Source organism: Pezoporus wallicus, unplaced genomic scaffold (assembly GCF_028554395.1).
Source record: "Pezoporus wallicus isolate ANWC-B61680 ecotype Strahan unplaced genomic scaffold, APGP_CSIRO_Pwel_v1 scaffold_13239, whole genome shotgun sequence".
In the NCBI taxonomy this organism is placed as follows: domain Eukaryota; kingdom Metazoa; phylum Chordata; class Aves; order Psittaciformes; family Psittacidae; genus Pezoporus; species Pezoporus wallicus.
In genome coordinates, this window is record NW_026642052.1 from 815,893 (window position 1) to 840,092 (window position 24,200).

General features: G+C 38.8%; 1 protein-coding gene across 4 annotated transcripts in view; it reads left to right on the forward strand.

The window, feature by feature from the left end:
• MSANTD1 (Myb/SANT DNA binding domain containing 1) overlaps positions 1-21,514 on the forward strand; it is a 32,480-nt gene extending 10,966 nt beyond the window's left edge. For 3 of the 4 annotated variants that reach the window (XM_057426703.1, XM_057426702.1, XM_057426701.1), the window contains 3 exons: positions 2,771-3,035; positions 11,664-11,948; positions 20,474-21,514. In XM_057426703.1, coding sequence (XP_057282686.1) covers positions 2,771-3,035; positions 11,664-11,948; positions 20,474-20,714 — 791 coding nt within the window. In that variant the 3' untranslated portion in view covers positions 20,715-21,514. Of the gene's footprint in view, positions 1-2,550; positions 2,653-2,770; positions 3,036-11,663; positions 11,949-20,473 lie in introns of those variants that run through there. The other variant, XM_057426704.1, reaches the window with a different exon arrangement.
• The last annotated feature ends 2,686 nt before the right edge of the window (positions 21,515-24,200 follow it).

Sequence of the window (24,200 nt, forward strand, 5' to 3'; positions counted from 1 at the left end):
GTGGAAGCTTAGATTCCCCTCTGGTGCTGAGGCGAGGGGAATAAGGGAAGCATTATTAGAAAGCATTTCTTTTATTTAACAGATGTTAAATAGCACTATACCACTATATCAATCTGTCAATTGCGCTAATAGGAAACAGCATACAGAGAAGTTGAGATGTGAACTGTACAGGGAAACACCCCCCCCCCCCTTCTGCAAGATCCCAGTCTGGGGCCGAGGGCCAGGGAAGGCCCCAGCAGATGGTGTGGAGCACAAGGAGCAACCGTGTATATGCCAGGCACATGTGGATGAAAAGGGGAAGGAATGGCTGTGGACCATCACAGAAAGAGCTTGTTGCAGCTGGACAGGTTCTCCCCCACCCTGTCCTGGTTGTTGTGCTTGAAACCAGATTAAAAAGATCTTTAAAGCAGAGACCATACATATCTTTGGTTTTTTACAATGGGTGTCTCTCACACTATAGGTTTCTGCGGTGTTAATCAGCATTCAGAACCTAGGTGGATTAAAGTCTGGGAGGTGGAAACAAATCTCTAGTTTCTGATTAATGGCTGAAAAGGAAGCTTGGCTTTGCAGTGGCTTGCACTGGTCCCAAGTCAGACCCAGCGCTGTAACAGGAGACTGGTGCTATCTTCCTCTTGCACACTCCATTGCTTCCTTAGACTCATCCTGGTGATCCCCAGCCTCTGGCTGTGAGTTTGTTACTGTAGTATTAACCTAACTGCCTGGAGCCTGAGGTTAAGTGATGGGAATTGCAAAACGAAACAATAAATTAATAAAATGAATGTGTCACCAGCTGATCCTCTTCTGACCACCATCTGTCCCCTGATCATGTGGTATCTCCCAGCTGGCCACCCAAGAAACAAACCATGCAAGATCATCATCACAACAGATGCTGCTATTTGCACATTTTTAAAGGTAATAGTTGCTAGGCTGTCATATTAGTAGTTAAAAGTAGTTATTTGGAAGCTAGGGGATTTATTTTCCCTGTTTTAAGGAAGGCAGTGACTCAGCAGGTACGTTTCTGACAGAGACACACTCCAGAGGCATGATCAGTGGAAGTTCCTATGTACAGTATATGTGATTTCCCCTCCGTGTTCTATGGTATGCTGTTGTGCCTTTTGTAATGCACAATAGAATAAATAAATTAGAAAGAAGGCAACGATACTGCAGGTTTTACTAGTGTACCTTTTAGGAACATTACGTGTTCTCTTTGCCTACTCCAGGATGCAAACCAAGCCGTGCATTTTTAAACTATTGTTAAGATCGAGGATGTGGTTATGAGAAGACTTACAATTTATAGGATACTTAAGCATTAAGGATTGAGGCACAGAACATTTCCTGGGGATTAACGACTGACTGGGTGAGCCTCAGGCCATTAACCCCTGCCTGTCATTAATCTTCAGGAAATGCCCTGCAGTGAGGTCGTTATTGCTGGTATATGCTGAAACAGAAAATGATAATAAGAAAGGTCCGTGGTTTATTTATTTATATTTTACATAACACGGTTGCACTGGGGCTGTAGGAAATTAACATCTTTCTCTTCAGCTGGCAGTACGGCTTGAATCAATGCAGTTCGTGCATCTCTCTCTTTTGTGAAAGGTTATTGCCAGATTGCAGGAGTGTGAGCAGGGGCAGAATGTGGCCCACTGCTTGTGTTGCACAATGTTTAATGCGTTGAGTATAGTGGTGCTTCTCTGTATAACTGCTGGCAGAATTTAGCCCTATACAGAAACCAGCTCAAAATGCTTGTTTTATGGCAGAGCAATTTATTCACAGTTCTAAGCATCTCACAGCCTTTTTTTTAACTCATTGAATAATCCTTTTAGGTTCCCCATAAAGCAGGTGAAATGCTTCTGCTGCAGTCCTAAGGCAGAACACAGGCTGCATAAATAGCATCTAAATTACTAGGAATACCAAATACACATACAGTAATACATACCTACAAAGGCAAATTCATACTGACAGGACTGCAGTGTGTGCTTATCAGCAGCAAAACATCTCGGGGATAAAAAAAAAAAGTGGCTCTATATTGAAACTGTATATACGTTTCTCTCTATATTTAAACACTTAAATGCTATTTTCTGCGTGTTGTTAAACCCAGATGCAGGCTCCTTTTTAATGAGCCTGCCTGCTTAAACATTTATTAGCTTAGAGATGTATAGTTTTCCGAAAGCTGGCTGATTCTTTTTGCAGCATATCTTTGCTAAAAAAAAAAGGCTTTTTTTTTGTGTACATGGTCTTAGTCCTTGCAACCTCCTAGAGAGTCTGTCAAGGCGCAACTTAAAAGCTCGTTCAGGCGACCATGACCCCCTGCTAGCAGATTGTCTGCCTAAAAGGTAAGGGAAAGCTAAAAAAGAAGTAGAAACTTAAAAGTAGCTTCTCAAAGGCTGCATAGATCTTTTTTTTTTTTTTTTTTTTTTTTTTGTTAAACCTAAAGTGTTTAAAAGCTTTAATATTGATGGCCTGTCAACTTTGTCCTGATTCTTTGGCTTTCAGTTAAAAGGTTTTTGTTGTTGTAGCTTATGCAGTTGCTCTGTTGCTATGGAAACGTGACATCAAAATGACGTTTCTCTGTTTAAAAGCTTTTAACTAAATTCCTGCCTGTCAGATGTAGGCCCCATTTTGTGCACTCAAGCTTCAAGCTGTTGCAAAAAGGTTTCATATGTTCTGTTGTCATTCAAATTCTTTATCCACATATGCATGTCTTGCACTACAAAAAACCTAAACTAAAAACTCAATCTATATTAAGTGTCCTCTTTTAAAACCCTTTTAGGTCAGTCAGCAATGGCTGCAGCAGAAATTCCCAGTTACATTGTCTCTTCTCAGACTGAGAAACACAGGAGGGCCAGAAACTGGACTGATGCAGAAATGAGAGGTTTAATGCTGGTTTGGGAAGAATTTTTTGATGAGCTGAAACAAACTAAAAGGAATGCCAAAGTTTATGAGAAAATGGCTAACAAACTCTTTGAAATGACTGGAGAAATTCGCCACGGAGAGGAAATAAAGATAAAAATTACAAATATGACATTCCAGTACAGGTAAGCTTCAGTTAATTCTTTTTATTTTAAGAGATTTTAGCAGGGACAACGCAGTGATTTTTGCCTTTCAGAAAGAAGTCTCCTAGAGGAAATCTGTCGATAAAAGATTAAAGATTGTTCATATCGCTTTTAAAATTCTCTCTTGCCACTGCTGTTACGTCATTGTTAATTTTTTTCCCCCATTTCATGTCAAACTCCGGGACAACTTTGTTTCTTTATAATCAGCTACCGTTGTAATGATGCAGAGGGATGGAAATGCATTTAGTGGGGGAAGAGCTTTATGGTTTTTTTCTCTTTGCTGAGGGGACTGGTGGTGGTAGCCTGGCAGCAGTTCCTTGCAGTGAAACTCCTGCAGTTTGAAGTGGCCAGTGAGAATCGGGAATGCAAGGCAAAGTTTAAAAAAATAACTGCAAAGAAAATCATGCTTTTGGGGGGGGGGGGGGGGCTGAAGCGCCTGGGTTTTGGTCTTGTGAGTTGAAGGGTTGTGCTTCACGGGGCCAAGAATAATTGAACGTCTTATTACTGAGTGACACATATTGCTATAATTATAAGCAGCAGCAGCAGCAGTGAAAGAACTATTATATCTGCAGAGAGAGAATCAATGTGCACTGTCAATACTGCTCCAAAGGAGCCGGGGGGAGGGCGGAGGTGTCTACAAGGGGATGATAAAGAACAGGCAGTGTTAGTCAGGAGGAGAAGTTGGCTTTAGAAAACGCGAGGCAGTTGTGCATTTGTTGTTTGCAGGGGGGAAAGATAATTAGAACTTAACAGAAATATTTGCATATCTTCCCCCCCCCCTCCTTTTTTTTTCTTGAATTCTTATCTCTGTGAGGCACAAACTGCCTCACACTGGAAATCCTGAGTGGTGATTTCAGCTGTGTGCTTGTAATGCAGGAAAATCAAATATGTGACTCTTTCATTTAATCTCTCCTCAAAGCTTGTATTAATAATAAAAAAGGTTATTACAGCAGGCAACCATGTTAAAACTGCTCGCTTTTCTGTAAGGCACCCTTGCTGTATTTAATGCAGAGACTACTCATCAAATAGAAAACTAGGGAAAATCCTGTAAACCCCTTAACTTTGAATGTCCTCCTTCTGCATTTGTATGATCCGCAAGCATAATCGTTAACGTCATTTCCCATAATATTAAACTTGATGTTTTGCAGCAAATGGTAATGTCTCCGAAATATTTCACTGACCCTGCTGTAATCCTTTGCAATTTTCTTCACCCAGATTGTAGAGGAGACAGCTGGAAGTAAGATGAATTTTTGCCCAGCATCACCCAGAAATTCAGACTCAGATGCAGATTTAGAAGTCGGGAGTTGCTGGTTACCAGGCCTTTGCTTAGTCTGCTAAATCTGCTGTCCTCCCTGATGGGAAATGTATTTCACAGCACCGAGGTTTTACAGGTGTCTAGCAATACTGCATGATATTTAAGTGCTGTAATTGCCAAGTGGAACAGGCTATTTCTGTCTGGCTTTGTTCTAAATTTTCAGCGTTGTCATCAGTCAGACCATCTTAGCTCTTCTAATTAATATACTTTAAAGTTGCATTGGAGGAAGGGAGGAAACAAAATCACTCCCATGCACTCTGTGTGTGTATGTGTGTAAACAGCACTTTTTGTTTTTAATCCTTCTTATGTTTCTGTGAACTTCTAAGATTGCTTCTGTGGCATGTTGTCATGCTGCTTTTCTATTTTGCAGTGCATTGCAGCTCCCTCCTTATTGATTCAGATGCTAATTTAGGAGAGTTAGGAAACTGCCGTGCACTGTCACGGTGCTGTTTCATTTTGTAATCTTGAATATGAAATGCATCTTTCTTATTGTTTGTTCTTATCCAAAACACGCCTGTGTGCTTTGCTTTCAAGGTGAGGTGGGAGAGAGAACAGTGAAGAACAAAAGCTATGGCTTATGATTTCTCATTTTCTGGGCACTTTTTGTTGGTGTGTGAGGCTAGGAAACGTTGTGATGAAACTGGAAATGATGTGAGTTGCCACCGAGTGCTGGCTTTGCTGTGAGGCAGCTGAGTTTTAATCCATGTTTTCGTGCCTGCAGGATACTTGAGGAAGATGCTTTACCTCACTGTATTTCTGGGCTTCATTGCTGCACTGTGATATAAACTGAAAAAGGAAGATCCTGAGAGTGGGGAATGCTCTATTTTGAGATACTTTGTAGTGATTACATAGGGCTTGTAAGCATGACCTGGGAGAATGTTAGTGCCAGTAGCAGGAATGAGGAGGTTGTTCTGCACCGAGGGGTTATTTCTTCCCACCACTTCAGGGTCCTTTACTTTCTTAGGCAACTCTTCACAGCGTTGCAAAGCTGCTATGATGTCTAATCTTACTTTAATAACCCTAAATGAAATGAATTAGAATATTTAATAAGATCCTATTATTATTTAGCTATGTGCCACAATTTTATAAAGAAAAATGAAATTGCTGGCCCAGAAATTGCTATATATATGTATAAGCATATGTACATACATTTATATTTCTTTTTATACAAGGAAAAGCAGTAATTGAATATTTCTACTAGCCCATTCAGTGTTAAAAGTGTTATCACTGGCATGTCTTATCTTGGGACATCTCTTGAAACAGATGCTAATGATCTGAAACATTAAAGGATCTAAAGTAGAAAGCAGTGAACACATTTATAATGGTGTTTTCCAGTTTGAGGATCCCAGAGCATTTTAAGATAAAGCTCTATAAGTTACTGTTTTGCTTATGTTGCTCAGGAAAAGCCATTACTCATTGTCCAGAAAAGTCAGACAAACATTCATAGGTGTAAGGAGGAGTGTATCTTAGCCAGTAATTAATCAGTGCAGTTGCTGGAGCTAATGCAACTACGGGCATGCTTATGGTGGCTCAGAGCTCAGTATGGGCTCACAGCCCAAGTATTCACACTGTGTCTGGGTGTGTTTGGATCCTATGTGTAATGTTGTGCTGCCAGATAAAGTTAGTTCAGGTGTAGTTTGGTGTGTGTGAGCATCTGTCACAAAGCAATTCTAGGGTGATCACATCCCATTCCTCTACATCAGAGGTAAAAACATTACTTGGATGTTAAAATGCCATTGTAGAAATCTATTCTATGGCATTATTTCTGTCTTGAATTCTTGTGTTTATTTCTGACTGCCCTATATTTCAACAAGGTGACAGGAGAATGAGAAGATGTTTAGAAAACACAATTAGGCTGAGATGTGGAAAGCTTTCTTTATTAAGAGAAATGGAAAAGTTTGTGACTCACTTGGAAAGAAGGTAAAGAAATATAAAGGAGTTCTGGAGGTGCGTAAAAAATATACAGTACTGTTTTCAGAGTATAGAGCAGGTATTTCTTCTACTGTAATACAAGAAGTTATTTATTTGAATTGCAAGGCAAGAAGTTAGTCATATAAAATAGTTAATCATATAAATGTGTATAACACCACATAATAAGCACATGGAACTCATTACCACTGAAAATCATTGACACCAAGAGAGTGGTAGGTTGTTTTATTATTATTTTTACTAAAGATCAGGTTTATTAAACTAAAATACAGATGCTGTTTGTCTTCAGATTAGAGAGAGTTATAAAAGACAACGAGTTTCAGGATATTATTGGCTGTCGATGGAAAAGTATTCAAGTGTCTTTACAGGCAAATGTGCCCCCAAAACCTGTCCATCAAAATGATTGAAGTATTTAGCACTGACCCTTGTCAGAGGTGAGGCAGCAGGACAATGGGCTGACCTGGGAGCAATTCCTTTATTCCTCTGCATTACTGTAGTCCAGGTGCACTTGGAGGAAACTACTCAGGGAAAAATATACCACAACCTGAAATAATTTTTACTGGAGTCTCAGTGTATTAAAGAACCATTTCATCCACCATGGAAGTGTGCCTGGGTGGAAAATTCTGCACAGCACCATAGGTGGAAGGAAAACTTTTTTGCAGGTGCATTTGAAGAAAATTCTGCTTTTAAGAATTGCTGTGATATCCAAAATATCTGCTGTGGAAAGGTCAGCCACCAGGATTTTAACGTTCGGTTTTATAGACATCTGTGTAGCGAGCTGTGTGAACCTCCCTATTTATCCACCTTGGAAGGAGGAAGGGCTGAGTCAATTCCTGCTGGAATTCAAAGTTAAGCTTTCTGATGTGCTGGTCATCAAAAGTTTTGCTGAGATTAGCAAGCCAGCTCTTGCAGTTTAGCATTACTTAAGAGTATGTGCTGAATTCTTGCTATTATGTAGGCTACTTGGGGCATTCAGCACATATGGACCTGTAATTAGTCCTTCTGAAGGAAGCTGTCCTGTCACAGCTAATATGCTGATCTCAGTGTGTAACAGTGCACTGTATCTGTTGTTTTTCCACTGACATAATGCACACTGGTTTATAGAAAGGAGAAGGGTTTGTAAAGCCTGCACAGGGGGCCACAGTTTTGACTGACTCCTTCTGATGTTTAAAAATAAGAACTGTGTGAACGTGAATTTATTACTTTCAAAACCATCACCCTCCCCAAAGCCTCGAAATCAGGATGCAGCTGTTGCTTTTTGATTTGAATCACAGTCAATTAATGTTAATGATTGGTAAATTTGAATCAGTCTCATGATTTGAATAAAAGATTAGTCTAATTTTTTATTTTCATGTGTACATGATAGCAATTAAATGTTGCTGCTTGTGTAATCGGTTGCTCTACTGTGACATTAAACAAGTGGAATATTTGACCTCTGTTACAGCAAGTGATAAAATATAAGCACAGCCAAGTTACTGCAGAAAGTTGAATTTGAATATTCTACTATCTTCCTCTTTAATTTCAATAATTTCTAGCAGATGCACAATTTAGGACTGTACTTTAATACATCTTTCTTTTCCTCACCATTGATTGGTTCACAAACAGTCGCTATTTATTATTTATTTTGAAAGCTTTTTTCAGAAACCCCAGGAGATGGATCTTGTATCCATTCCTTAAGGCAAGTAGTAATATCAAACACCGTAATAGTAATAAAAAAGCAATACTGGTTTGAGCAAAGCCTAAAAAAAGGTGGCATGTTAGAGATTGTGTGTTTTTACTGACTAAATAGTGGTGATTTAAAAAATACTTTAGAACATAATATCGTCATAAACTTATTTTAGATGGTGGATTAATAGACATAGAACAAAGTCTGAAGAAAGGTCAGTGGCAGCAGGAATTACTCAACTGTTGTCTCAGTCCATTCAGTGGTGCGTTTTGGCAGCAGGATCTCAAAGCCCATAAATTCATTCACTTCCCTGCAATAAGAAAAGTATCCACCTTTCAGATTACCTGGGTTGACTGTTTTTCATGCTTCAGATATTTGTCCACTGGCAATTTGACTTTGATCCTTGAGTTTTGGGAGGGAGTTCTCAGTTGCCTCTGCTCTCAGCTGGTTTTTTATAGAGCCTCATGAAACAGCAACAGGTCTAGATAAACTCAGTGTGGGTTTGGTTTGTGAGCTCTGCTGACTTTCTCAGTTGCTGCTGTCTCCTACCTAATCTTTCTGCCTGGCTTGCTCACACAGGCAGCAATTTGCCCAATTTCAAAGTGTTGAATGTTCGGCTCGTCTTCCTTTCTTGTTTCCGGACTGTTGCATCCCATTGTCCTGTTTCTTTTTAAGGTCTTTATTTTTCATTAAAACAGACCAAAACACAGACAATCAAAACAAACAAAACCCCCAACTTTACACTGTGAATGCAACTAAGACCTGCTATGATCAGTTATGACATTGATATTAATATTACAAAGTTAGCCATTTGCTTTGTTTTCTGAATCATAGAATAATTAGGGTTGGAGAGGACCTTAAGATCGTCTAGTTCCACACCCCTACCATGGGCAGGGACACCTCACACTAAACCATGCCACCCAAGGCTTCGTCCAACCTGGCCTTGAACACCGCTAGGGATGGAGCATTCACAGCGTCCCTGGGCAACCCATTCCAGTGCCTCACCACTCTTACAGTAAAGAACTTCCTCCTTATATCCAATCTAAACTTCCCCTGTTAAAGTTTGAACCCATTACCCCTTGTCCTATCACTACAGTCTCTAATGAAGAGTCCCTCCCCAGCATCCCTATAGGCCCCCTTCAGGTACTGGAAGTCTGCTATGAGATCTCCATGCAGCCTTCTCTTCTCCAGGCTTCTTTTTACCAGAAGGCTAAACCGTCACCACTATTGCGGTGAATGTTCTTCCTCTTTTCCTCCACCTGCAGTGTTCCTAATTCTTTTCCAAAGGACTGGCACTCCCTCCCCCCTTATCTTCACATCTCTCCATCTATTTCATCCTTTTTTCTTTATGTATGAGCCAGACACTATACAGGTAGATTGTTGCTTCTGGTGCTGCTTTTAAGCTAACAAAACCGTCTTGCCTACCTCCTGGTAGTGATCCCCTTTTTTAGCCCAGAGCTATGGTAAACAGTCAGAAGTGGAAGAATTAGTATTCATTCAATGTATTCAGAGGCAGAGAAATACCTGGTTTTATATAGCTGCAATTCTACAGCTGTGTGGGCTGATGATAAATAACAACTATTCCTTCAAAATCAGGATAGTTTTGTAAAGAAATGGGATCTGGGGTACACAGCTGAGTTCAAACACAGAAACCACAGTACTGACTTGCTCAGGCAAAATACCTGCTCCTGAAAACTTCATGGAAACATAGAATGGTTTGGGCTGGCAGGAACCTTTAAAAAAGGTCACATAGTCCAACCCTCATGCCATGGGCAGGGACATCGTCTACTAGGTCAGGCTGCTAAGAGCCCCATCCAACTTGACTTCGAATGTTTCGAGATTGGGGCATCTACCACCAAATCATGGCATGGCTGAGATGTGCGCACGCATGGCTTTTCGCTGTCTGGCCCATGGAGATGACCAACCATGGTGAATGTGTTGAAACTAGCAGTTGAGGGTAGTAATGTTTTAAACCCCCATTGCTTGAATGCATTTGTTTCAAGATGGGCAAACAAATGTGGAACATGGACTTGGCTAGTAGCTTATAATGGTTTAATTGATACGCTTTTCATGCAAATAGCCTAAATAATTGAACTAAAAATAATCAATATCAAATGATGGTTGCTGTCAGCCTTGTATTTAGCTGTTTTGTTTCTGTGCTGGATGGATACACGGGTATTTGTAGGTTGTGCTAAATATTCTCTGACTATGAAGTCGCAGCAGTAGGTTGCAAACATGTATGAAATTAAAATTTTGAATGCATAGAGGGCATAAAAATCTGGATGGCTGAGGAGGCTTTGCTGTGCAGGTCTGTGATGTGCATTTCTAAGTAGCTGGAAAAGCTCACCAGACCTTGCAAGAACAAGGAGAAAAGAATCCTTAAATGGCTTTAAAATCTAAGCAAATCTTACTGCTTTTTTCACTCACTGGTGGATTTCCCCTTACCCTAGGCTAAACGCTGTCTAAAAGGAAGAACTTGAAGTTCTCACTTTTAAGTTTGGCACCATTTTTATCGTGTTTACATGTTATTTAATTCTATCCTTTGCAGGACCGGTGTGGGCAGGATGGATTCTGAGGATGAAAAACCTGAAAGGCTTCAAGAAAAGGGGGTGGGCCAGGTGTCCAGGAATAGTTTTTATCCTTTTTTCTGCATGTGGAAAGTTGCGACAATTAGATTTGGTTCAGCTTTTTGTTAATTTAAATGAAATCTGGTTTATGAAAATGGAGCATTTGTCACTGGTCTTGCCTTTCCTGTCGTGTAACCTTGCTGCATCTTGATTTAGAGTAGCAAGATTCAAGCTGGGAAAGGGAAATAGAAAGAAAGTTTGGGACTTTAGCTGGGCACTGGAGTTTACTTGAGATGTACAATTCATTTGTATACCTCAGTTTTATATTACTCAGTAAAAATAAATAAAAGAAGAGTGGGCACTGAGTGGTATAGAAGTGAACATTGGGTTAGGAGTGATTAATAGATCTCATACTAAGATGCATGTGAAAGACAAGTTCATGGTCGATACTCCTTTCGCTGTCATTGTAATTGTTTTGTGCATGCTGTTTATAATGCAATATTAACTGGTTTTGTTAGGGTTATTTCTGTAAATTAATTAAATTCTATACTTCTTCCTACGCTGATCATTATTCTGTAACAGATGAACAGACATCCACCATCTCATGGTTGTTATTGGGATGTTTACCTAGGCAATCCAGAGCTTTTAGGCAGTATTAGGAAAAGGATATGGATTATACTTATAGTCACTCGTATTCATCATGGAAAAGTAATATTTATTCTTGAAAGCATGGAAGGACAGGGTTGCCCAGAGTTTGGATAAGGCTGTGATGTGTTGCCTACTCTAGTTGTCAGGGACTGCTGTCAGATTGATTAGTCTGGCACTCTGTAAGGGGAAGAAAAAATATTCTACAACCAAAAGTACACTTTCCATTATAAGCTGTAATGATCTTTATTTGTATTGAATTTCATTTGGGGTTTACATGCAACTTTTAGTCACAGGGCAAAACTAGGAAGAGAAACTGAAAGGCGTCATTGGAGATTAAAAGAAAAAAGTGTCTGATTTTGTTCTCATGGAAAGTATACAGTTTAACTCCTAAATGTGACCAGAACAAATGTTTTGAGACAGAAGATCTGTAAGAAAAGTACCTTCATAAGAAAACAAGCTTTAATGTTGTACGCCTTTTCTTACAGGAAATTAAAATGCATGACTGACAGTGAAACTGTTGCACCTGACTGGCCTTACTACAAAACCATCGATAGGATCTTATCCAAAGTGACAGACCACAGCGATGTGAAAATGCATGAAAACCAGCAACCAGGTCCTTCCACATCACAGACGGAGGCCTCACAGTCTCCATCAGCCAAGTCTACACCTCTGTATTTGCCATATAACCAGTTTACATATGAAGGAAGGGAAGAGTGCTTTGAAGATGAACACTCAGAGAGTTCGTCAAGCTTACTTTCTTACAAGCTGAGGTAGTATCTATTTTCCCCCCTTTCTTGTGTTCCACAGAATGAACTGAGTCTGCTATGTAAAGGGGACACCCTAGCATCTTTTTCTCTAACGGCTTCTGTATCTTTTCTGTAAATCACAAATGAGATCTGTTCCCCAGTCTCAGCCACTTCATTGAATTAGGGCATTTTCTTTATTCCTTTACGAGAGACTGGAAGGGAGTAGGAGGACTGGGGAAAAAGTTGTATAATATAGCCAAAACTCAGCATGCATGTCATGGCTCACATGAGGTGGAGTGTTTATTATAGGGGTATAGGCATGTTCAAGAGAGCCCTGCAGTGTGAGCTGAGATATAACATACAGTTTAGATGATTTTTGGCATGCTCTACTTTTGCTTTTGGTATGAGTATGAAATGTCTTTGGCTTCACCTATTATTAAAACAGTGAAAAGATGCCAAGTAAATATTTCTGTGGACACCAAAGTGCTACTCGCGCCGTTAGAAAGTGCATTGCAACATTTTAAATACAATTGAGAATGTCACTTTTTCAAAGTAAATGCTAGTTAGAGAATGCAAACATGTGTTCCCTTTTCTTGATAAGATTGGAGTTCTCTGGAAGGCAGCATTTTAACAAAAGGCAGGGTTGTACACTTGATACAATTTTTTAGACTTTACTGGTGTCATTTTTCACCCAGAGTGGTGTGAAATAAGAGCTCATTACTGTTTTCTGGCAGGAAAAACAGTTGGTCCTAGAGATCCTTATCGTGAGCCTGTGAGGCTTTTACTAAAACAGTGAAACTATCTGTCAGTCATGCAACTGAGAAGGTGTTGAGCTGGAAGAAGAGCCAACCTAACAAGAATGGATTATTGATTCCAGGCCTACTCTTGGATGAATGAAACTAGGGTAAATTCATTCAATCACTCAACCAAATAGCCCTCGAATAGCTGATTATTATTTAAAACTTATTTTTTGGCGACTGAATATATATTAGGGTTTATAATTCTTGAACTGTAGCAACCTTTTTGTTCACAGTCAGCAATTGTTTTTCATCCTAGTTCAAAGTTGAGCAGTAGATACCACTTCAGAGATTAATATAACATTTCAGGTGAGCATTGTGATCAGATTAAAAATTAGAAGGCACTTGTGATATTAAGGGGGTGAGTATGTGGGAAGAGAAGTGGTATTCCTGTGGGGGGGGGGTTTGAAAAGCTTGTACAGCTTTGACCTATTTAATTTACCCTGGTGAATGAGAGAAGAGTAGAGAACTCTTTCTTGACCAGAAGGAAATACAGTGCTTGCTAATGGTATCAGCTGGGTTAAAATCACTTAGAGGTACTAAGGGAAAGGCAGATAGTTCTTTTAGGGTTACTAATGGTAAATCATGAACTGAGAGGCAATTTTCAGCTTCTGCAATTAGTGTGTCATCCCGTAGTTGAAAAACACTTTGAAATAGTGAACAAGAGAGAAAAGAACTCCCATACAAAACCTGGGTCCATCTTGGAATTTTTGTAAATGCTCTTGGCCCTAAATGGTACACAGATGATCTGACAGATTCAAAAGAGGAACTAAAGATAATATTGGGATTTGAAATTGAAAGAACATTTCAGGTCCTTAATTTCTCTCTCAATTTTTGTACTTTACAGCTATGCAAGCCAATTATTTTGAAACGTATTTTGAAAAACACACACATATATGTATGTGAAATATAGAGGCATTTTACAGCTGTATATTTTAAAACTGTATATGCCTTATTTTTCTGTGCAGTTCAGTCAACTGTGCAAAGTAAGCTTATGCTACGGGATTTTTTCTTCAGTAATAAAAATCATAATGTTATGACAACAGTGGATAGTCAAGAAAACCTCAATCAATACTCTTTTTTAAGCCAACTTTTAAACTTCTGAAAATTTTGGTACTATTCCTTTAAAATCTCAAATACGGCATTTGAGTCTGAGCTTCCTGTTTGCCACAGTACCCTCGACCATAGAAGGATGCTACTTGGCTACAGAAATTATGACTTAAAAAAATTACTGAATTTAATTTATGATAGAGAAATATGTCAAGATTTAGACTTCAATGAATACATACACACTGTCAAGCTAAAAAAATTGAAACTGTGTTTCTTTGTGTTTTATTTTAAATTCTTTGACTTTGGGATAGAATTTTGCTAGTTAGTGGCAATACAACCATTGTGGAATAAAATTAATTTTTATTTTTGTTGCAATTTTCAGATGAAAAAAACATTTGGAATCCCCGTTTTCCTTTAATGGGAATTTGTTTAGTATTGTTCTACCACAGCTCTTGGGCTTCAACAAAGCTAGTATTGTACTGCAGTGTCCATACAGCAGCTGACAATAATAGAATCATTCTGTTATTGTCAGATAATAGAATGCAACGTGTTGGAGTCTTGTACTGCAGCTTACATTTTTAAAATCAAAATTCCTGACACCACTGTAAATGACTTTTTACCTAATTGAAAACTGTTTTTTTCACCCTGTGGGCTAATTTATAGTCTCTGTTTTCATTGTTAAAGTAATGACAGAATGTAATTACACAGACTGAGAGCGTGGCTCAGACTTCATCTCTTCTGCCATGTCTATTGTACTGAAGATGGGGGTGAAAGAGTTACTTTTGTAGAATGATAGACCATAAGAAAACCCCCGTGTCACCTAGTCTGGCTCCTTGTTAAATACCATCCATGTATTTAAATTCAGTTATTCTGTTCTGGAGCCCAGAAAAATTATGGAGGGAGTTCTGTGGCACACTTCCCTTAGCAGAGGACAGCAGCATGTCTCTGTTGTCCTCTACTTCTTTGTTTCTGTGATTCATTTGACTCTTGGAAATTTTTTATTAGATATCCAGCTTAGAACTGATATATTCAGAAGATGGAGAATTCACTTTTCCTTATAGGGATCTGTTCCAGTGATTAAACCCTTGCTTGAACCGGTGTCTTGTTTCTAATGTGAATATAGTGAATTAAACTTTCAGATGTTACTTTTCTTTATCTTTCTTTTCACTATACTTGAGACCCTTTCAGTATTTTTCACTTTTTGCCCCAAGCTAGTTGTGTGCCATGATCATACCATTTTGATATTCTTTAATTTTTAAATGTAGGTTGAATAATTTAGTACAGAAGGTTTACCCACAGAGAAACAGTAAGAATCGGTAACATAAATTAACCAAGACATGAATTGTTTAAAAGAAGCGCATTAAAACTTGGTGAGGATTCTAATTCAGGAAATAACAGTTTTGGCAAAGCCTTTAATCTTTCTAAAATTATGCCATAGCTGTTTAAAATCTGAATGGGCAGCATCTACAAAGAAGTTTGAGCTTTAGGCTATGCGCATTATTATGTCATGCATCTTAACTCATTATGCAGAGTTATGATAGCAAGATGCTTTGCCCAGGCTCTAAGCCATTTCTGTGGTTTTTTTCTAAACCTGACTTCAAGGATGAGCCTCGTTAATTCCTAAATGCATTTGGCTGTATTTGAATGAGCCTAGTGTACCAGAAGATCCAGGTTACCTGATCTTCAGTCCTCAAACTCTGAGGATTGTTGTGCCATCTCTAACATTAATAATTGCTTATTTCCAAATAACTGTTAATTGTTTTCCATGAAGATATGGATTATGGAGGGCTAGTCAGATTTGTACATAGCTAGAAAAGCACAAACGAGCCAGAAACAGCTGTTAGCTGTTGAAAGCCATAGATTCCAGAAACTGATGGAACTGGAGACCCATTTGCCATGAAGTAGCCAGAAAGGAAGAACTGGTTTTATGGTTTTGTGGAGGTGATACATTTTGGTAGAGAGATTACTTTCTGTATTCAACTCTTGCTTCATTAGTTATTCACACACACTCCTGAAATGAGCCTTATGTGAGTGTAAGCAATCTAGCAAGGAACTTCTAATTGAACAGTGAATTAAATTGATCTTAGATAGGTAGACAATAAATTCACTTGAGACTTGCCTAATACCTTGCCTAGTTACATCTGGAGGTTTTGCTTTGTTCCCCCTGGTCTCCAGTACACATTCATTTCTGTTCAGGATCCTAGATGAGATGGAATTCCCTTGGTTCATTTCCTTCTTTTGAACCCTGCATTGCCTGTTTTGGAGCATAATGTGTAAATAACTCAGCAAGGTTCTGCTTGGAACATGGTCCCAATGACAAAGCTCTTCCAGTCAGGGGAATGCCCGTGCCAGTTCTCTTGAAGGCCCTTTGCCATAGACACTAGAGGCCCAAGAGTATCAGAGGATTGTATCTGAGGTCCCGGATTTCCTAGACCCCTCTTTCCTCCAGATCTGAAAATCCGCCTTCAGAGACCAGGCTTGACAGAGGCTGTGGATGCTGTCAGGATCTGTTGCACCCCTATTGTCGCAGAGGCGTTAGCTGCAAAGGAATCATAGAATCATGGAATGCAACATGGAGAATCAGCAACAGGAAATGATGGGTGTTTGCTGCAGCAAATACTGATCATTTCTTATGCTCATGCCTGTAGATTAGCAAACTAGACATACTCGTAGCTGAAACCATTCGAGGATACTGATGCTGGTGGGTTACTCAGTGCTGAACCTGTGTTCCTATTTCTGTTTTCCTCTTGACTTTCTGTTGTACAAATTTATTGACACTGGAGTGTTGTCTCTGGCGTGCTGCTCAGGAGACCTAGAACTTCTCAAGAAAGATGGCTCAGTGTCTGAGGAAACACTTCAGTATTCAAGTAACTCCTTCAGGCATCACTGGACATTTTACATTGTTCCCTAGTGCTGAGGGTTCTTTATTTCTAAATTAGATTCCTTAGATCCTTCTTTTGTAGACCTCTTCTCAAGGGCTCTCCTTCAAGAGCTATTCTGCAAAGAGAGTATTGTAAATTCCAAGTCTATGTACTTGTGAGTGATCATAAAACTCTCATTACTAGTCACTATGGCTGGGGAGAAAAGGAGATTTGGAACACCACCAAAGCCAGGGATATCTGAAATTTCTTTTCAATGAAGACTAATTACTGAGTTGTGTTTGTTAATTGTAAAGAAACAGAAAGAGTACTTAGCAGACCTTGAAGAATCTTGTGCCCTGGCTTTTGGGGGGACTTTTCTGTGCTGAAACCTGATGTGAGCAAGCACTTGTCAGTGAGTGCTTTCTCAGCTACTGGCAGAATACATATATTGCTGACACAATTCCCCAGGTAGCTGCCATCACCACCAGACATTTTGCCTCTCTCTTCTCTCTGTAGCTGCCCAAGGCAGTTATTGCATTGGATGTATAGTTATACATCTTATAGGCTTTTTATGAACCAAATTTAACTGAAAAACAGATAAAATCCTGCACAGACCCTAGGAAAACATTTCAAAGATTTTATTTTACCTTCCCTTAAAAATAAGGCTCATTTTAGATCTTTCCATTCAAATCACTACATTTCCTTTTTTATTTTCTTTTAGTTTTTGGTCTCCATTGAAATTAAAACCCACATGGCAGCCACAATTGCCAAGAAAGTCCCGCAATGCTCAGTGCAGCTCAGTACCACTGACATGCCCCAGATTTTCTCTCTCATTCTTTATTAAGGACCGTTCTCACCGGGGCTTACTTTGACAAGACACAAGCCCTCTTGTGGCTCTAGGAGCCAGTTCTTACATGTTTCAGGCAGGATGTCTTACCATAGCTGCTTTCTAGTACTGTATAGGGAAGAGGATAGAGATCGACTGTGTTTTCAACATTTAAATCCTCTGGGAAGACAGGTTTAAATTCAAAAGGTGACTTTTGCTAAACTAATACCATCATTTCAAAATGTTTCTTGCTCAGCCTATCAGAAAGCATGCGTTCTTTGTGAATGGGAGTGCAGTGATGGGAGCCTTGGAATAACAGATTCAGTGTTGTCCTTAGGCTACTGTAGACCTTTTCCACTTGCCTGACCTCTCTGAGAATCACATTTCAAATCATTCCAGCCCTTAGAGGTAACGGGGGCAAACAGAATTTGCAGTCAGCCAAGACTCACTCTTTCAGGATTGTCTGGCTGTGATAATCTCAGTGATCAGCTGCAAGTTTGACTCACAGTTTGAGCAGAGCAGCATGTATTTATTTTATGCACATTTATTTGATGCTCAGAATCAAATATGATATATAGAATCTACAAATGTGAGTTTATATTGTATAACTTCCAAAGTTTTGTTTAGCATAAAGATGATGACTTCTCCTTTCCCTTAGTATTATTATAGCAGTGGTATAAATGGTGATAAAACTCTTTGAATTGTACAAGTAAATTTAAAGTCTTGGATAATCCGAAAGCCAGTGGTCTTTGTTCACTATGTTAGTGTACATTTAAAATACATTTAAACAAGATTGATGTTTTTTCTTACCTGTGCATAAGGAGACAGCATATTTGAATGTCTAAAGAGTACTCACAGTTTCCCTCACGAGCAATTCTATTTTTTTCCCTCTAAGATTTTAATACCATTTAATTTAATCCACTTGTTTCTTTTCATAGACCTCACCCTTTTGGGGTAATTGCACTCTTGAATGTCAAGGGGCTTGTGTCTTTTTGTTATATTTGCATTAAGTCTTTCAGGTGCTTAGGATTGTTTATTTCTCTTCCTGAGAGATCTGAATGTCACAGTCGTTGTACAAAGCCTGTCAAGTAGGATAAAAATGTGAATGAAACCATGATACAAATCTGCCACAGCTCAATGACCTCCCTTCCTTTCTTCACATTAATAAAACACATTCCTCAAGAGTTCAAGTTATCCTTGTTCAAGGATGTCTTGAAATCTGCAAGGTGTTGACTTGGCATACGACTCACAACTGTGCCATCTCATTACTGCATCCTACTTAGAAAGGATACTGCATTTGGCAGAACATGGCCGAGATTGCTTTTTGTATGAAGGGACATAAAAGGCCTATCATCAGATAACTATGATGCTGGGGAATCCAGTCTGGAGTTAGAAAAGGTGTGAATGAACATGTGGACTATTATTTAAGTTAGGAAAGAAGTTACCCGGCTGTAACTAAGGATTTGAAAATGTGCAGTACACTTCCACTTTCACTTGTTATAGGGCAAAGAAACTGACCTCCACCTCACTACCACCTCCTTTCAGGTATTTTTAGATATCTGTAAGGTTCCCCCTGAACCTCCTTTTCTCGAGGCTAAATAACCCCTGTTCCCTCAGCCACTCCTCATGAGACTTGTGCTCCAGACCCTTCATGAGCTTCGTTGTTCTTCTCTGGACCTGCTTCAGCACCTCAATGTCTTTCTTGTAGTGAGGGGCCCAGAACTGAACACAGTGTTCAAGGTGCCCAGTACAGAGGGATGATCACTGCCCTGGCCCTGCTGGCCACACTATTGGTGATATAGGCCAGGATGCTGTTGCACTTCTTGGCTGCCTGGCTCATGTTCAGCTCCATTAATCAGCACCTGCAGGTCCTTTTCCAGCTGCTCTTCCCCAAGCCTGTAGCATTGCATGGGGTTGTGGCCCAAATGTAGGACCTGGGCCTGAACCTCGTTGAACCTCACACAAAAATGGCCCCAGTCCATCAACCCAGCCTGTCCAGATCCCTCTGCAGAGCCTTCCTACCCTCCAGCAGATCAACACTCCTGCCTAACTTTGTGTCATCTACAGACTTATTGAAGGCACACTCAATCCCCTCATCTAGATCACTGGTAGATACATCAAACAGAACTGAGCAGTACTGACCCCTGGGGAACACCACTTGTGACTGGCCACCAACTGGATCTAACTCCATCCAACACCACTTTTTGGGGCCAGCTGTCTAGGCAGGTTTTTACCCAGCAAACAGTACACCTCTCCAAGCCATGAGCAGCCAGTTTCTCCAGGAGAATGCTGTGGGAAATGGTGTCAAAGGCTTAGTTGGAGTCCAGGTAGACAACATCCACAGACTTTCTCTCATCCACTAAGAAAAGAAGGAATCTTGTAAGCCTTATCTTCCTAAATTTTTATGTTCTTTATAATGGTTTGTGATGAAATATAGAAATAAGTGTTCAGTGCAAGGGCTAGTTCTGAGAATAGTATTCTGTAGTGGGACCAGCCTTACTTATGTGATGCTTTAAAAAACAAACTTTAACTTACACCACACGTAAGAGCGCAGCACTTTCTCTGTGTGGGATGGTTGTTGCAGCTTTAAAATTAGAGTTTTAATGGCCAAATAAGCAAAATTTGGCCTCTCCAAATACAGTTTATAAATTCAATGTGTAAGGGAAATCAAGATTGAAAAAAGCCACGTCCCCCTGAAATGATGCCTTGTTTTCTCCATGGAAAATTCTTATTAAAACCAATGACATTTACAAATTGTGTGGTTTTTTTTTTTTTTTAATTATTATTATTTTCTTTTGTTTTTTCAGCCTGTAAGACTATGCAAGTAACTAAGCCAGTCACATTAAATACTTATGTTTTGGCACAAACTTGAGAGGGGATTTATTGGAGAGCACAGAGAGGTTTAAAAATAGGACTAGGCTGTAGCTAGGCCAAGAATGTAGTATAGAATTCTAGGTTCTAACATAGGTTTCTTTTTATATAAATGAGTTTAATTAACAAATATTCACATTTCAGAGCTGAAGAAAGACCAGTTAAGAAAAGAAAAATGCAAAGCTGCAGTTTCCAAAAGAAGAAGCTAAAATTAATGGAGGCCATGTTGGAAGAACAGAAGAAGTTGAGTAGAGCTATGGAAGAAACCTGTAGAGAAGTGCGCAGGATTCTGGATCAGCAAAACATCATTCAAGTTCAAAGCTTACAGTTACAGGAGAGAATGATGAATCTACTGGAAAAAATGATCTCCAAATCCAATGTGTAGTTTGCTTTGTGAATGCCTCTGAGATTACTATTGATATAATAGATATCCCCTTACTGCACACCGTATGTGTGTCTGTTGCCCTATTCCCAGATTTTTCCATGGAAATTAAAACCCTAGTGTAATCTTAGTTAAGCAGAGAGAACAGATAATGCAGAATGAGAGCTATCCAGTACGATAAAATTAGTGCAATATATGCATAAGTTGAATTATTTTTATACAGAAAGGTTAAGGGATGAATAGCTCTGGGAACTTCAGTACTATTTATGCCTAGGTCAGGTACAGTTATACAGACAGTGGTGCTGTACATTGCTTCACATCAAGGACTATAGTTTGACCTGTTGTAGAACAAAATAGTGCATTTCTAAACATGGTGACTGCATCTTGACTTTGCTGATGATTAAACCCTATTTTGAAACATACATTGTACAAGTGACCTATGGCTCTTGTGAAGAGCTAGTTGGGACCATGAGATACATAATTTTAAACTCCCTGCCTGATATTAATAGTAAAGTATTAGGTTAAAAATAGTCTATTCAAATACACTTTTGATATAAAAAGAAACCCCTCAAACCACCTAACTATATACTGAATACTAAAATGTATAGAAGATACTTGAAATTGCTTTTGATATTAAATGTTTAATTTTTTTTTCATTATTAACTGGAATCTGTTGACTTAAAGAACAACCAGCAATGAAAATTCTCATTTATTCTCTATCACAAAAGAAAACTATTGTACTGTGTGTATATACATATATATATATAATCTATCAAATGAAATAAAGAAAAAGAAGAAACTTATTTATTATTGCTGGGCAGATATGCTTTGGGACAGTGAAAAATACTGGGAGAGGTAACCATAGTCAAAGGCTTTTAATTCTTATTTGCAGTGTAAATATCTCCTATACTGATGCCCAAAATGTAGAGACGGAAGTAAAGAAGAACATTCAACACCCCTGCAGTGGTATTTGCTGTGGCACAGCTTTGGTGTGCAATTAGATGTTCTAAGGTGTGGTCTGCAAGGCAGATCAACATTGATACACCACAAGAGGGAGCCGGAGGCATAAAGGATTGTATTTAAATTGTTGAAGTCCCAGCAAGTGTTCAGCTCTTTAATGAAATATGACATTGAAATAACCTTTAATATACATTCAGAAATTCGTTGGCTGAATTTTCTGTATACCATTTATTTTTGCGTCCTTCTTGAAAATCGTATTTCTGCTGCTTTCACTGTATTTCAAGACTGAAGTTCAGATCCAGGTCTAGAAAGTGTACAATTAATGTTAGTACTAGGAACTCAGGCCATTTTGCATTCTCACTTTTAAATAATAACCACTCTTGAAACTTGTTTTTGAAGGTGTTTGCATTTTGCTATATAATTTAATGCACTGGTGCCTAAGCGAATGTTAGCTAAACTAGTTTAAACCCCAGATCCAACCAATTTGTAATTATGGTTGGTGAACAGGATAACGGTTATACTCACCAAGCAAATTAATAATATGTGGAAATATTTCTTAGAAGATCCTGCAGGTATGAAGATTAAGAATGATTAAGGATGTAAATGTGGTCCAGTTCCTACAGTTTAATTCATGATAACAGGATAATGCAAATGTAGAAGACTGAACCTGCAGAAAAATGGTGGCTGCTGAAGGAAAAGCTTTTAAGTAACTTTCCTTCACTCCATCTTTACTCTGGTGATTGGGTGACTGGGAAAAGGGCAATTGTCTGGTGTGATTCTGCAAAGGTAGGGTCATAGCTGACACTTAGCAAAAGTGAAGTTCCAAATACTTTTTTTGTATGGAAACTGAATGTCATATCTGAAAGAGAATCATGAAATTATATCTCTCTCTGCAGAACTACTCTTAAAAGCAGGACTATTCCTAATGTCATATGGGTGACTAGAACACTTGCCAGAGCACTGTCATGTAGGCATATAAGAAAGAGGGCATATATGTTGTGTGCTTTGTCATAGTTTGATACATTCCAGATGTCGATCTATTGGGTAGGCTGATATATCCATGTCACAGTGTTCCTGACACTTCAATTTGTCTACAGTAAGATATAAAGAAACTCTTCCCTAACTCCGTGGGAATTAAAAATATTTACTGATATTATCTACTTGAATCTTATAGCAATTAAATCCGATTAATAAGCAATAACAATGGCAGCAGATTTGAACCTTGCACCTTAGAGTAGATAGCCTCTCTCCTTGCATGCTATGAGAATTATAATTCTGGTGCTGTAGAAATACAGGAATGAAGGAAATCCACTGATTCCTTCCCTGCTAGCACAAGCAACGATATCATATAATCCTTTTGTAAATCTGTGGACCTGTACCTTAAAATGAATTACATGTTTTGTTCCAAGAATTATATGAAGAGCTGCATTACAGCTGGGTGAGCTGCAATTTAGCAGATTGCTTCTAGGATTATTCTGGTCAATGTATACTAATTTATTCTTGTATGAACACTGTGATTTTGCTGCTTTCTGTAGTGTTTACTCTTGAGAACCACAGGTCGAGTCCCATGCAGCCCTTCCTCAGAAGAATAACACTCTTTTGTAAGGTAGGGATTATTCTGATGACTGTTTTGCTGATTTTACTCTTTGAGTTCATCCTTTCTAAAGGTGAATGACTGAGATGATATATAGCATTCTAGATGAGACTTTGAACATTGTCTTACATAACTGCATTAAAGGAAGTAGTGTTTTCTGGAGGTTGTGAGATTATGTTTCTCTATAAAACATCAATTTTGTAGTAGTTAAATTTAGGAGTTTAAAACCTCATCTCTTTAACAAAAGGCTTTATTTCCATCCTTCTGGGTTATCTGTTTTCTAGCCCTGTTTTTATCCAGAGAGTGAGCACAGCACTGCTTTAGGCAAATGGAACTAGTTTCATATATGACAGGATTTTTCTAAGACTCCTTCTGGCAACAGTTTGAAAATTCCCTCCCTACCCATAGTTTCTTTTTTTTTGCTGCTGTTTTGTTAGTTTTAGTAAAGACTAAGCATTTAATTGAACAAATAATTTGAATGATTTTCCTGTGTGTTTGGAGGTTTTGGGTATTTTTTGTTATATTGTTTTATAAGTTAGGCAGAGATTTCTCATCTATCTGGGACTGTTAGCTGCAGGTAAAGATAACTTAAATGTCTGAAATATTATGACTAATTATAACTTGAAAGACCTGCCTAGAATTAAAACACTTGGTACAGTTCCTAGTTTGGCAAAACTGAGACACTGCTGCTGTGTTTATATGTGTAGGGAGTTTAGAGTATAATAAGTATTCAAGCAGAGCACATCAGGGGTTACTGAAGTTTATCACTGTAACTATGACATTAAAGGAACTCCCTCGTGCCTTCTCAAAGTGTGATCAACAAATAAACTGTTGCATAGGAAAATAAATTCTTTATTTTCAGGGTAGTAACGGGGTCAGCACAGCACGATATCACTTTCACTAAATGGAGCTCCTGTATTACATAAACACACACA